General features: G+C 36.6%; 2 protein-coding genes and 1 non-coding gene across 4 annotated transcripts; 1 reads left to right on the forward strand and 2 right to left on the reverse strand.

Annotated features, from left to right (window-relative positions):
• Positions 1-863: 863 nt before the first annotated feature.
• Positions 864-3069, reverse strand: LHCB4.3 (light harvesting complex photosystem II). The gene is made up of 2 exons (XM_021949873.2): positions 2389-3069; positions 864-1307 (listed from the first exon to the last, which is right to left on the reverse strand). The coding sequence occupies exons 1-2, from the start codon at positions 2914-2916 to the stop codon at positions 987-989; spliced, it is 849 nt and encodes a 282-aa protein (XP_021805565.1). The 5' UTR covers positions 2917-3069; the 3' UTR covers positions 864-986.
• A 488-nt stretch (positions 3070-3557) lies between these two features.
• LOC110749713 (high mobility group B protein 3) lies at positions 3558-6585 on the forward strand. Of its 2 annotated transcripts, none has more exons than XM_021949874.2 (8): positions 3558-3712; positions 4246-4336; positions 4450-4578; positions 4682-4739; positions 4855-4899; positions 5343-5423; positions 5505-5588; positions 6283-6585. In XM_021949874.2, exons 2-8 carry the CDS (start codon positions 4263-4265, stop codon positions 6322-6324), a joined length of 513 nt encoding a protein of 170 aa, XP_021805566.1. In that variant the 5' UTR covers positions 3558-3712; positions 4246-4262; the 3' UTR covers positions 6325-6585. The 2 variants fall into 2 exon arrangements, with proteins under 2 accessions (XP_021805566.1, XP_021805567.1); XM_021949875.2 differs by lacking the exon at positions 3558-3712 and adding an exon at positions 3751-3871.
• Positions 6586-8079: 1494 nt separating this feature from the next.
• Positions 8080-8184, reverse strand: LOC148297026 (U6 spliceosomal RNA). Its single transcript, XR_015834188.1, has one exon. It is a non-coding gene; the product is annotated as a U6 spliceosomal RNA (small nuclear RNA).
• Between the last annotated feature and the right edge of the window lie 3880 nt (positions 8185-12064).

The raw sequence follows: 12064 nt of genomic DNA on the forward strand, positions 1-12064 counted from the left end.
CACTTACGCCTATTAATATGTTTGGTTAGATGGATAGATGTTTAATATTTTATTAGTCTTTTTTCATTATCAAAACCGATCATCCAATCTAATAACAATTAGATCAGATCATATCAGATTGGATTTAAACATCTAATATGATGAATCGGATTGAAAAAAATCATAATCCAATCTATATCAGATCATATGCGGATTGACTAAATTATATTAGTTTCGAACCGACGTACACCCCTACTCTTCTCTGTCATTGTACAAGTCCTTGAACCTAAAATAAGTACTAAGAGGCTACAATGAGGGGGTAATAGTTAGGGGGAAATAACTAGGAGGTCGTTAATAGTCGTCCAATTAAGTGCATAATTATTATTGGACTGCTGGATTTTACCCCCTCATTATAAGAGCACTTTAGTTGCAAAACACATCCCACCAAGCAAATCCAGCTCGGGCAAAAGGTGGGCCCCATAAGACTGGAAAACCAACAAAAAAATTGCTAGGACAAGTACTATTCATGTGAATAGTATCAACCCTTACCTCCCCTTGCCTTTTACCATGGCAAATGGGTGGAAATGCTCTTATAGTGCTAAAAATCCGTAAGTCCTTGAACCCACTGCCCAATAAATGCTCATTAACTTGTTGGGCCCTCTTTTAAATATAAGATGTAGCCTTATTTTGGACTCTGGTGTAAAGAATACATGTTACAAATTTTTATTCCTTGTTTTTTAATAAATGAAGTGTGAGTTACTAATAATAATGTTACATGATAATTTTTCCTTTTTTTTTTTTTTCTTTCTCCATTATACATTTATAAACACCTTATTTAAGACATGAAAGCAACAAGAGTATATAGGTGCAACAGAAACAGCACATACACATAATACAGCAATTAATTAAACATTATATGAATATACAAAAGAGAAGTGAGGAGGGCACTCTTAGTCTTTGGGTTGCGATTTTTGTGGACGAAAGTGGGTTGTTATTATTTTGAAAGTTTATTTGTTAAAGGTAGCCACAAAACTGATAGGGCCCTTCCCTGTCACAGCAGCTTGGATGCCAAAAATGAGGAAGGCTACCATGGCAAGACGGGCATGCTTGATCTCAGCTAATTGAAGCCTCTCCTTCTCATCCGGGTCAGAGGCCAGGCCCAGTGGGTCAAAGAACTTGCCACCCGGGTACAGCCTTTTCTCTGGGTCCAGCTCAGCATTCCTCTGGAACTCAATGTACCCAATCACCAATACTTCAATCCAAATCAAAGTGGTTAAGGAAAAGGGAAGGGGAAGCCCAAGGTACGATGATCCTTCAATCAATTCAACCTGTTTTTAAACAACAATAATCAAATTATAATATTTTTAACTAGTTAGTCGAGGCAGTGAGCCTGTTCCATTGCACCCAAGTTCGGATCTATCTCTTTGTAGATATATTAATTTGTGTAATCTTTGGATCTAATGGGCAAGTAAGTAAATAAATTAAAGTTAGGTAGAGAACAAAAACGAATTTTGGCGTGATCTCTTGGCAATCATTTTCATCATTACCAAATTCATCGTCAATAAGGACCTTACCTTAGGAGTTAGGGCCACCATGTTTTTTCGCATGGATAATAAGAAGACACGATCACCAAAAACCTGTGCCTGCTTATATTTACGTACCTCCTTACCTTACATACATACAAAATACAAGATACGGCCTATGTGTCCTTCAAATTTAATTAAATAAATATACAACTTCAATGGGGATGGATCATGGATAGTGAGGCATATATTACTTCTACTTCTACACACATCTTTATCTCTATCCACTCCATTCTCAAAGATTGTATACTATAATGATTTTTAAAAAAATACAGAGAAATTTTTAAAAATATTTTTGTGTAAGCCGATGAGTGTATGAAACTAGATTTTTTTAAAAAAAATTAAAGGTTTTTTCAATCGACAAAGAGAAAAGTAGATTTTCTATTTATACTCTTATGTTCTTTACTTCGTTATCATTTTTTTTTTAATACACCCATATCGTATCGATGAAAGGAGAATTTAGACACAAATCTAAAATACATATGAGTAAATACTCTCAAGCTACAAGTATTTTTCTTATGGTATTCATTCATGATATTGGTATTATCTTATACAAAAAGGCCTACTACCATTTTCATTCTACTCTTAACTTTATTTTACATACTATGTGATTTAGGTGCAATATACGTATTAAGCTAAGCTAAGCAAGCACATTGCACTGCGCCCGATCTTACTAATACTAAACAACCATCAGATTAATGAAAATTTAATTTGAGGAACGTAAAAAATTAAAACTTAAACAAGTGCTTGAGAAAATTAAGCATAAACACATATAATGTAATTCACATTTAATAATTGATCAATAATTAAAGAATAATTATATTACCTTGCCAGCGTCCTGCCATGCAACCCCAGTGAGGCCCTCGACAGCGAGAGCGCCAAGCGCACCCAACATCGCCCACCTCCCATGAATCAGCTCGCACTCCCGGAACCTCTGCAGCCCAAACACCTCCGAGTACGGCTGAAACGGCGTCGGATTCACCTCCGCCGTCTCGATCCGGGTCCCGATCACATCACCCGCCAAATTCTTCGCCAAGTTCTGGTCCAGCCCGTCGTAATCGAACTGCAAGTACTCGGCTGGCTTCCCGAGCCCGAAAGGATCGAACCCCCGGTCCCCGACCAGCGACCCGTCGAGCCAGTCGGGCGGTTCGGCACCCGGGAACCATACGGGTCGTTCCCCGTCGTCAAATTTCTGCTTTTGTTTTGGCGGTGGAGGTGGCGGTGACTTCTTGGTGCCTAAGCGGAAGCCGCTGAAGTTTCCGAATCGGGCTTGGAATCTCCCGAAACTGGGTTCGGGGTTTGGGAGGCGGGCTCCGAAGAAGTAGGTAGTGACAGCGGCTGTGGTGGTGGCCATGCCTTAGTTAGGTGTGAAATTGGAGCAGAGTGGGGGTGGGACTGGTGAGTGGAGTGTGTTTATATAAATGTGAAAAATAAATTATAGTGTGGGATTTTAATTTTGTGAAGGATGTGAAAACGTGAATGATTAATTTAGGCCTTACCTTTGCCAAAGCCTTATCTGTTGGATATCATGTAGCTGTGGGATATGTTTGCTTCACCTCTTTCTTTTCTTCAATTTATTTTCTTTTTTTGGGTGGGGGTCCTCTGTTTTCTACTTTTACTGCCCATGCAAATTGCAATGCATATTTTACCACAAAAATGCTCTGCTGATTAAATTATTTTCATTCTTATCATGTAAGTATAAGCTCCTACGTTCGTTCCGATTGGTAGCACTGTCTCAACATTTCTCAACATTTCTCAGTGTGCATTTTTGTTTACTCTGACTTTGTCTTTGGTAGATAAAACTTTGACTGTTCTTTTGCTGCTAACCAATCCAAAACCCATCCAGTCAGCTTGCTGTATGTATGTGTATGCCTGTGTCGTCCTCTACGTGTAGCATAAACAGAGCCCAATTAAAAAGAAAAATGCATTCTTAAATGGTCAACCACAAATAGTTACAAAAAAAGTTTCCACGTGTCATCTACTTGAGCTTCAACAAATATCTTCTTGGCATCTCTCTCTCTAATGGACATGATGACCTCTCACAATTATCTCTTTACTTTTTTTGTCTGGGGTTGCTTAACTTGCTTTACTCTGTAGTCTCTTCTACTCTGCTTTTCCCCTGTTGCGTTTCCTTCTCTACAAAACAAGAGGTATGTGATTCTTCCCCTTTTTTATCAGATGATTTTATTCTTTTTCTTCATTTTTAAGTTTGTGGTCTGCATGTTTATATAATTCACTTCCTTGTTGACAATTTAACATCTGGGTGGGTATTCAATCTAGTTTTCCACTTGTCTTATTGCTTTGATCTGGTAAGAATTCTGCTTGGCTGCTGAGAAAGTAAAGTAGAAAACTTTATATCATGTCAATAGCATAACTTGATTAAAGTTTTGGAAGCTGAATTGTTTGACCTAACCATCACCAGTTGTTACAATATGGGGGTTTATGGGTTAAGAAACCTGGATTTGGATTTTCTCAGCAACCAAAAATAGTAATATGCTTGTATTAGAGGGCTATAATTTGACTTATTTCAGGATGGTTGTATGACTTTGATCACTCCTAAAAGATTCTCAAAGGGAAAAGGAAAATATCAATAATTAGTTTTTTTTTAACTGTTATTACATTTTTCATTTTACTTTTCTGGTTGGAGTTGGCAGTTATGTTTATTTGAATTGTATTGTGCCAGAAATCAGTCTATTGAGAATGAAGGTTTCCAAAGGCAAAGGTCCTGTGAGGAAGGAGAAGAAAGAAGTCTTAAAGCCTGTAGTAGAGGACAGGTAATTTTCATAAATGGAATTCATGGATGACTTTCTTAAATCCTGTGGTCGGGTTTGAGACTTAAATAGCTTTATTTGAAAGGTAATGCCATGTTTATGTTTCTTCAATTCAGAAAGGTTGGAAAGCGAAAGGCAGCGATTGAGGCTGACAAGAGCCGCCGAAAACTTGCTAAGAATGCAAAATTGGGCAAGAAGGACCCTAACAAACCAAAGAGGCCTGCTAGTGCTTTCTTTGTTTTTCTGTAAGTATCTCTCCAAATAAGATGCGCGAGGGAATCATTTTAGACTATTTCAATGAATCTTTTGATAAGATATACTGACGTACTGTTTAACTAATTATCACAGAGAAGAGTTCAGAACGATTTACAAGCAAGAGCATCCAAATGTGAAAGCTGTGTCGGCTGTAAGCAGCTTTCATAGTTTATGTTCCATTTAGTAGAAAGTGTTGACATTTGGTTTGGTTAGCCATTTCATCTATAGTCGGATATTGATGTGAATCGTGGGTGCTTTAAATGAAGGTGGGGAAAGCTGGAGGAGAAAAGTGGAAATCCATGTCTCATGCGGTAAGTAGTATAGTATCTTCTGAAAGTAATCTGAAAATATTGTGATGTATTAAGGACAATATAATGTGCTCTCAGTGGACCTGGCTATGCAGAAATTTTTTATGACTTTGGAAGTTTGATCCATGCCAAGTCATTGCCATTCGGGTGATGAGCCCTTCATAGTTGTTATTACATGGGGCCGAAAATTTTCATATTTGAATTATATAGACGATTCTATTGATTTCGTTTAAAAGGAATGAACTGTCAAATGTGAATTTTTGCATCTTGGATTGTGTGCTAAGTTGGAAATTTAGAACAATATTAATTTGTCATTGTGCAAAGGATGTATAAGTTCTTAGCATCTATAAGCTCAATTCTGTTTCTGTGGATTCAGTCCTGGCTCACAATAGATTGATCCTTGCATTTCTTGTCTAATTGATCTTCTTTTGGGTTGGCATTGGTAGGAGAAAGCTCCATATGAAGCTAAAGCAGCAAAAAGGAAGTCAGAGTATGAAAAGCTTATGAAAGCTTACAACAACAAAGAGGTAGATAGACTGTACTTTAACAGAAACAAACCCTTCACCTTTCTTCATGTTTGCTTTCCTGACTCTTATGTCTTCTGTCAGGAGGACACAGATGATGAAGAAGAAGAAGTAGCTGAAAAGTCAAAACCCATTGTGAAGGATGATGAAGAAGAGGAGAGTGGAGAGGTAATCTTTGAAGCTATGAAACCTTGTGTTGTACTACTGCCTGCTACATTGAGTCTTTATTTAATACTTTTCCCATCTTGCATGCATTCTGATCTTTCATCCGATAATTAAAAAAGCCCTTGTTATCATTACAATTTGCCTTGAAGTTGCTGTCAGTTCAACCTCCTGGTTTTGAAATAATGCATGAGCTCATTTTATTATCAAGAAAACCTGTATAATCCACTCCATTTTATGTTGCTGTGAACGCATAATTGAAGATATTCAGCCCAACTTTATGTTGCTGTGACATTCACAGTTTTTATCCGAACAAAAATTAGTTTATCCTACTAGAAACTATAAATTCATTCAGTGTAAAAAATCATATGCTTTCACTAGATTCATTCATTTCTGGCATCACAGTCCAATCACTAACAAGTCAAGAACTTGGAAAGCATTTGTGCCCTGTTACCATTTCTGGTTGTTGATACCCGGCTAAAGAAGATATTTTAGGATTTCTATTGGATAATTAGCAGCCTAGCTACTGCCCCCTGGATTGCCTAAGTTTCAGCTAGCAATACTCAAATGATTAGGTGCACACAAAAAATCAAAGAAATGCTCTTTTGCTATGGAATAGGAGTACGAACTTCGTCTCTATACTTTACATCTCGAAGGTTGCTCTGAGCATCCTAACATAATTGGAATTTTCAAACTGCAGGAAGACGATGAAGAAGAAGATGACGATGATGATGAAGACTGAAACTGGGTACCATTTTGGTCCATAATCTCAAGGCCATGGGATGGGACTTTGTGTTTACACACGCCTTTCACTTATGTTAAATATGGTTGTTTATTTGAGGGGGAGTGCAGAGCCCTTGCAGTACGTCTATATATGTATGTACCCAATCCCTACCGTTGTTGTATATATATCCTGTTTTAAGCATGCGCATTGGCCGTGCATGAAATCTTACAATATTTTCTTCTATTTTGCTAACAATCATTGTGCAAGTTATCTATCAAATATTTTGCTTATAAAATCAACTGGTACGCCAAACGGCCATTTGTCGGTATATCAGTGGTCTTAAGAGCGCTTTCACCCCTCCATGGCAAAAGGGGAGGGCCTAGCTCCAAAAACAACTCTCACAAAGGAAAAGTTGCCGTGACAAGAAATGGGCCCATCAAATTGGGCAAGTCGACTTGCTTGGGATGTCGCCTGAGCAAGCTGATGTTGGCATGATGTTAGTGTGACGTCAGTAGTCAATTTAAATACCTAAAAAAATTAAGAAAAAAACTAAAAAATTCAGAATATTTGTTTTATAAATACTTAATCATGTTCTTTACTTTTCATACCAAAATCCATATAAATTATTCTTTTCATATTTCATGTAAATAGTGGTTGCTCTTGGATTGTCATGACAATGGGTTATTAGGGGAATCACTATTCATAGGAATAGTGTTTGCCCTTACTTACCCTTACCCTTTGCCTTGGCACAATGGGGTAGAAGTGCTCTAAGGTCAAACACCCAATAGCACCAACCCCCTTCCCAAACTGTGACCAAATAAAAATCAAACCGGTATCAGATCTCTCTTCTCCAAATTGAGAGGGCCACTCTTATTCACAAATTTCAGAATGTGCTTGGCTTGGGTCAACAAATTATGAAATTTAATATAGCAACAAAGGCCCAAATTGTAATAACCCACCCATGAAAGGATTTTATGATGATAAAATAAAAATAAGAAAAAATATTATTGTTAGGAACATGGGTTTATAGAAAAGGTAATGCTAGGGCAACCACTTTCCAAGCCATTATTATGAAAAAAAATATACTTGAGCTTTTACATTAGTCTGATCAAACAGATAGGATATGCTGTAAAGAAACCAGATTAGATTAGTTACAGAAAAAAGGGTTTAAGGGAATTTCTTTTTCTTGTGTACGAAAATGGTGATGGAGAATTTGAGAAGCCATGATTTCACACACCTGTCGATGTGGGAACATGTCGCCAGAAAGTGAGAATGTGATGGTCACATGGTCGCAAGTAACGATATGCAACATGCCCCGAGTGGACTACAAATGCCATCATCATCAACCAAAAAGCAAAGAAGCTAAAGAGAAGAGCCAAAAAAAGATTAAAAGAAAAGCTTCCCACAATCCCTACAAAAACCAATTTTGCTTTTCCTTTTCTGTTTCTAATGTCAATCATGATATGTGTTATAATTCAATCTCTATGATTATATTCCATGCATAATCCTCAACACTAATCATTTCCAATGTCAGTTCCTACCAAAGTCTAAACCCCATGTTTACTGTGCTTTATTACTATTTACTAGGATCTAGTGCTGTCAACTATCTTTTTTATCCACTCTTCATGTCGGAATTTGCTTGTCGCAGTGATTCACGGCTGGCCGCACGTGTGCTCACCTAATAATTTTTTGCTTCAATTCAATTCTAGCAAAAGTTGTAGGATGAGATTGGCCCATATATTTTGTTTTTTCACTTAATAAGACGGTTGTGAAAGGAAAATGCATACGTATACTTTTTTGTGTGTTATCCTTGAGTATGGGCTATGCTAATCTTCTCTCTATCGTTCCAATTTTTTTCACGCATTTTGAAGCGATTGTAACTAAATGCACAATAATTCAAAAGGTCAGTACGTAACATCTTTCTAGCTAAGGAGTCAAGAAATGGTTTCAATTTCAAATGGGAAAAGGGTTTCAAATCCGAGTTTTAGCAAGTACTATTGAATGGATGTGATTGGCATAATTTTTTATATAGAAAATTTGAGAAAAAGAAAAGCGAAATGCCGACAAATATATACATCTAATGAACCCAGCTACACCTAGACTCCTAGTATACAAGAAAATAGCAGGCAAGCTTTGTTTTGTCCCCCATTTTTCATGCAAAAAACAAGAAGGTAAGCATCTCTAATTCAAAAGATGAACCTTAACCGTGTTTCACTTTTGCTGTTTCAACCTCTTTTTGTGCAAAGTGAAAAAAAAGATGATGGGGTGGATTATTTATTGGAATTTAAGCTCAAGAGATTAACTTAGTCGATTATAAAATGATTGGTGGAGGTGAAGAAAGTCCTCAATGCTGCAGTACTTAAGCACAAATGACAAAGGCATTAAAGGACAGGAAGGAAGAATTATAAGTGGGGTTTTGGATTTAATACCACTTGATTAGAGACAAAGCAACCAAACCCTAAAGATTCAAAGGGAATTTGGCAGACAATGTCAATCAAGTTTATCAATAACCACTACTTTAGAGAGAAAAAAAAAAGTCACAAAAAATCATTAATATTTTAATGGGGCTTTGGGGTAGGAGTTTCAAAACATCCATCTCCAATGAGAATTGACTCCTATGCTTTTGGTACCATGAATGTGGAATCTTATTTTATAAAGATTGTGCAATTGTGTAATGGCCCAATGGGTTACAAATTACAATGTATATCTATCTAAATGGTACTACTTAAGCAAATCCCCAGCCCCTCCACTTCCAGGTGTGTTTCCTGTCCCAAGATGTATGAGAGATTGTTCTCTGGTTTGATCTTCTTGAAGCACTGGTTGTTGCAGGTTATGGGTCCTCCTCATCTGTAACTTCAAGTAAGTTGGGATTCAAATTATTTCTCACTATCCTGTAATGCTTGTACCTATTTGTTTATGCTTTTTTAGAATTGCAGTACTGGAATAATTTCCATTTGAGGCTATGTTTTTACTGTTTCCCAACCAAAAAAAAAAAGAAAAAAAAAAGTAACTCATAAATTGTGTGGCTATCAACTTTGATGATGCAACCCAACTTTTATGCTTGACTTTCTCCAATCTCTTCTTTGGAAGGAATATAGAGTCACACTGGGGTACCCCACTACCCCTCAAGTTGGCTTTTTTATTATTTATTATTTTCTTTCCTTTTGTAATTTCTTCAACAAAATCCATTGTAATTCTCTTTCATTCTTAATAGGCAAATATAAAAAATACAAAGAAAAAAACATAAAAAGATTCCTGGTGTGCTCATAATCGCATGGCCTTTTTCCACTCCTAGCTAGATAAGACATAGTAGCTAAGATACAAACATGTTCCATTGATTATATATTACATGTGCTCTACATGTGGGAGATAGGGACACCAAGCAATCTGTCAAATAGGAGAGATTTTAACGGCAAATTTTTAGGATCGTTTAGACTTTTATCATCTAATTTAATCCAAAGGTATAAACAGCTAGGGATCAATCACTTGATTGGTTTCTATCTAAATTAGACAATTACCAAACTATTGGAAAGTTTGGCATGTGGAATATACATAAATGAATGAGCACATGTGTTGAATAGCTCTATATATGAGCTCACACTAGTTTTAATCGGTGATTGTCCATGCACAATTTTCCACGACACTACGAGCATGACAAGAGGATGATTTGTATATCACGGAGATAGCACTTTGGTTCATTCAAACTGACATAAACAAGGTATATTTGAGATTAGAATCAACTCTAACTTTTAAACACCGAGGTGTAGGAATGGGATCATAGAGAAATCTCAAGTTTAAAATTTTAATTCAAGGAAACAAAAAATGTCTTCTTCAAAATCTATATAAATTTAACTTACACAAGGGTTGTCAAATTTGCTGATATAATTTATAAGTATTCGAGTTTTATTTTTAAACTTTATCCCGACAAGGAACTAGGTGATGCATGTCTTTTCTCTTTTGTATTGTAGGAAAACAAAGTGATCAGATGGAAATTCAAGGGGCCAAGGTTGAATAATGTGACCAAGTTTTAGGAAAAAGCAAGCCATAGGCACAAATTGGTTGTGTTGTTGTGAATGGATTGGAAGCCAAAAAAACCAGGAGGAAGTAGAGAGAAGAGAGTGCATGTGAACTTGCTCCAGAAGTACATGATGGATGATCAAAATTCAATCTCATCCATCAAATCCCAATCTATTCTTCTCTCTCTCTCTCTCTCTCTCTCTCTCTCTCTCTCTCACCATCTGAGTCACTCAGAGAGTCAGTGTTCCAGTTTTCCAAATGCTATAAAGACTGGCACACGTGCACTTCTGACAGACAGACACACCCATTCGTGTCTAAGATTGGGCAGACGTTGAAAAGTGCACACTCACAACACTCCAAACACACTCAGATTGAGGAGGGAGGGTATCTTGTAATTTCACCACACCCACACGTGTGTGACTCAGACCTTGTGTCCAGTACCTGACTACCCTACCCTATAACCCTATACCCTACCCTAGTTTGACTCTGACCTCTCTCTCTGTGCCATATTTGAAGGGGTAGTTTTGGAACCGGACTCTTCATTGTATAAATATTTGCTTATGGATTGTTCTGAATTTATCAATTCGAATGTAGCAGGTATTCTCACGTCACTTAATATGTGTTGATAACTCGCATAGATGACACACAAAGACGTTTTTATCATTTATGTAATCCTAACACGAGGGCTTTCAAAGTTGTTCGCTATTTCCAGTTGATCTTAAATACAAAAATGGGAAAGTTAATCACATATCTATGTAGCAAATTAATTAACATGAACAAAGAAATTGAGAAATTGACGAGTGAATAACTTCTTTTGAATATTCCTACTGATTTGTCACAACTGGACAATTATTGACTTGCTCTTCGATCTTGCATTATTGGTATGCAACGTAAAATTCCAATCCATCTATGTCCTTGGCTTGGCTATCTGACAGACACATAAATTAATGGATGAGAATTGGCCAATGATTGCGTTCCAAGCATGGGCTTCCACAAATACCTCTCCTCTGGATACATATATATAAATCCAAAATGACCATGGAAATACTAGTCCACCTTCACTGATTGATTCACGTTCATCATGGAACCCTAAATATGTTACATATGAATCTCACTTTCAGCTTGAAAAGGATGTCTTAGGAACAAAAACCTTTTTTCTTTCTTTCTTCTCAATTAGAAGGAAGAACACTTAAAATAATAACAGTAATTTAATCATAATTAATAAGAGGGTTTTAAATTCAAGTGTTGATCAAAGGAAAATAAGAAGAAGAAAAAACACACTCATTTGAATTATGGTGTTCTTCTAATTTGAGTTAAGTGATGGAAATTAATGAATTATTTGGTCCCCTTTACAGTTGAAAAAATGAATCCAAGATTTGATAAGATTTCGTGGTCCTTTGTAGCTTTATAGCTGGTGCAGTACAATTACATCTATATGATCTTGATGCTTGGGCTTGCGGTGTCCCAAAGTTGATAGAAAAAGAAAACAAAAGTCGGGACCTCAAATTGAAAACTCATACTTCATCATCATGCATGTTATGCAGCAACTAAACCGGTCCGGTTGGTACAATGGAATGGAAATACTTGGCCTCTTAGCTATTTATAATTATATGAATATATATTGTGTCGGCAAAGCAACCTAATATAAATACTTTTTTCATGTTCAATACCTTTCACTCTCCCGACTAGCTAGTGTTTTTCTTCCAATATTCAATGTTTCTATCGTTTGTCGTTTATGTTA

Source organism: Prunus avium, chromosome 2 (genome assembly GCF_965620075.1).
Source record: "Prunus avium chromosome 2, drPruAviu1.hap1.1, whole genome shotgun sequence".
Lineage (NCBI taxonomy): Eukaryota > Viridiplantae > Streptophyta > Magnoliopsida > Rosales > Rosaceae > Prunus > Prunus avium.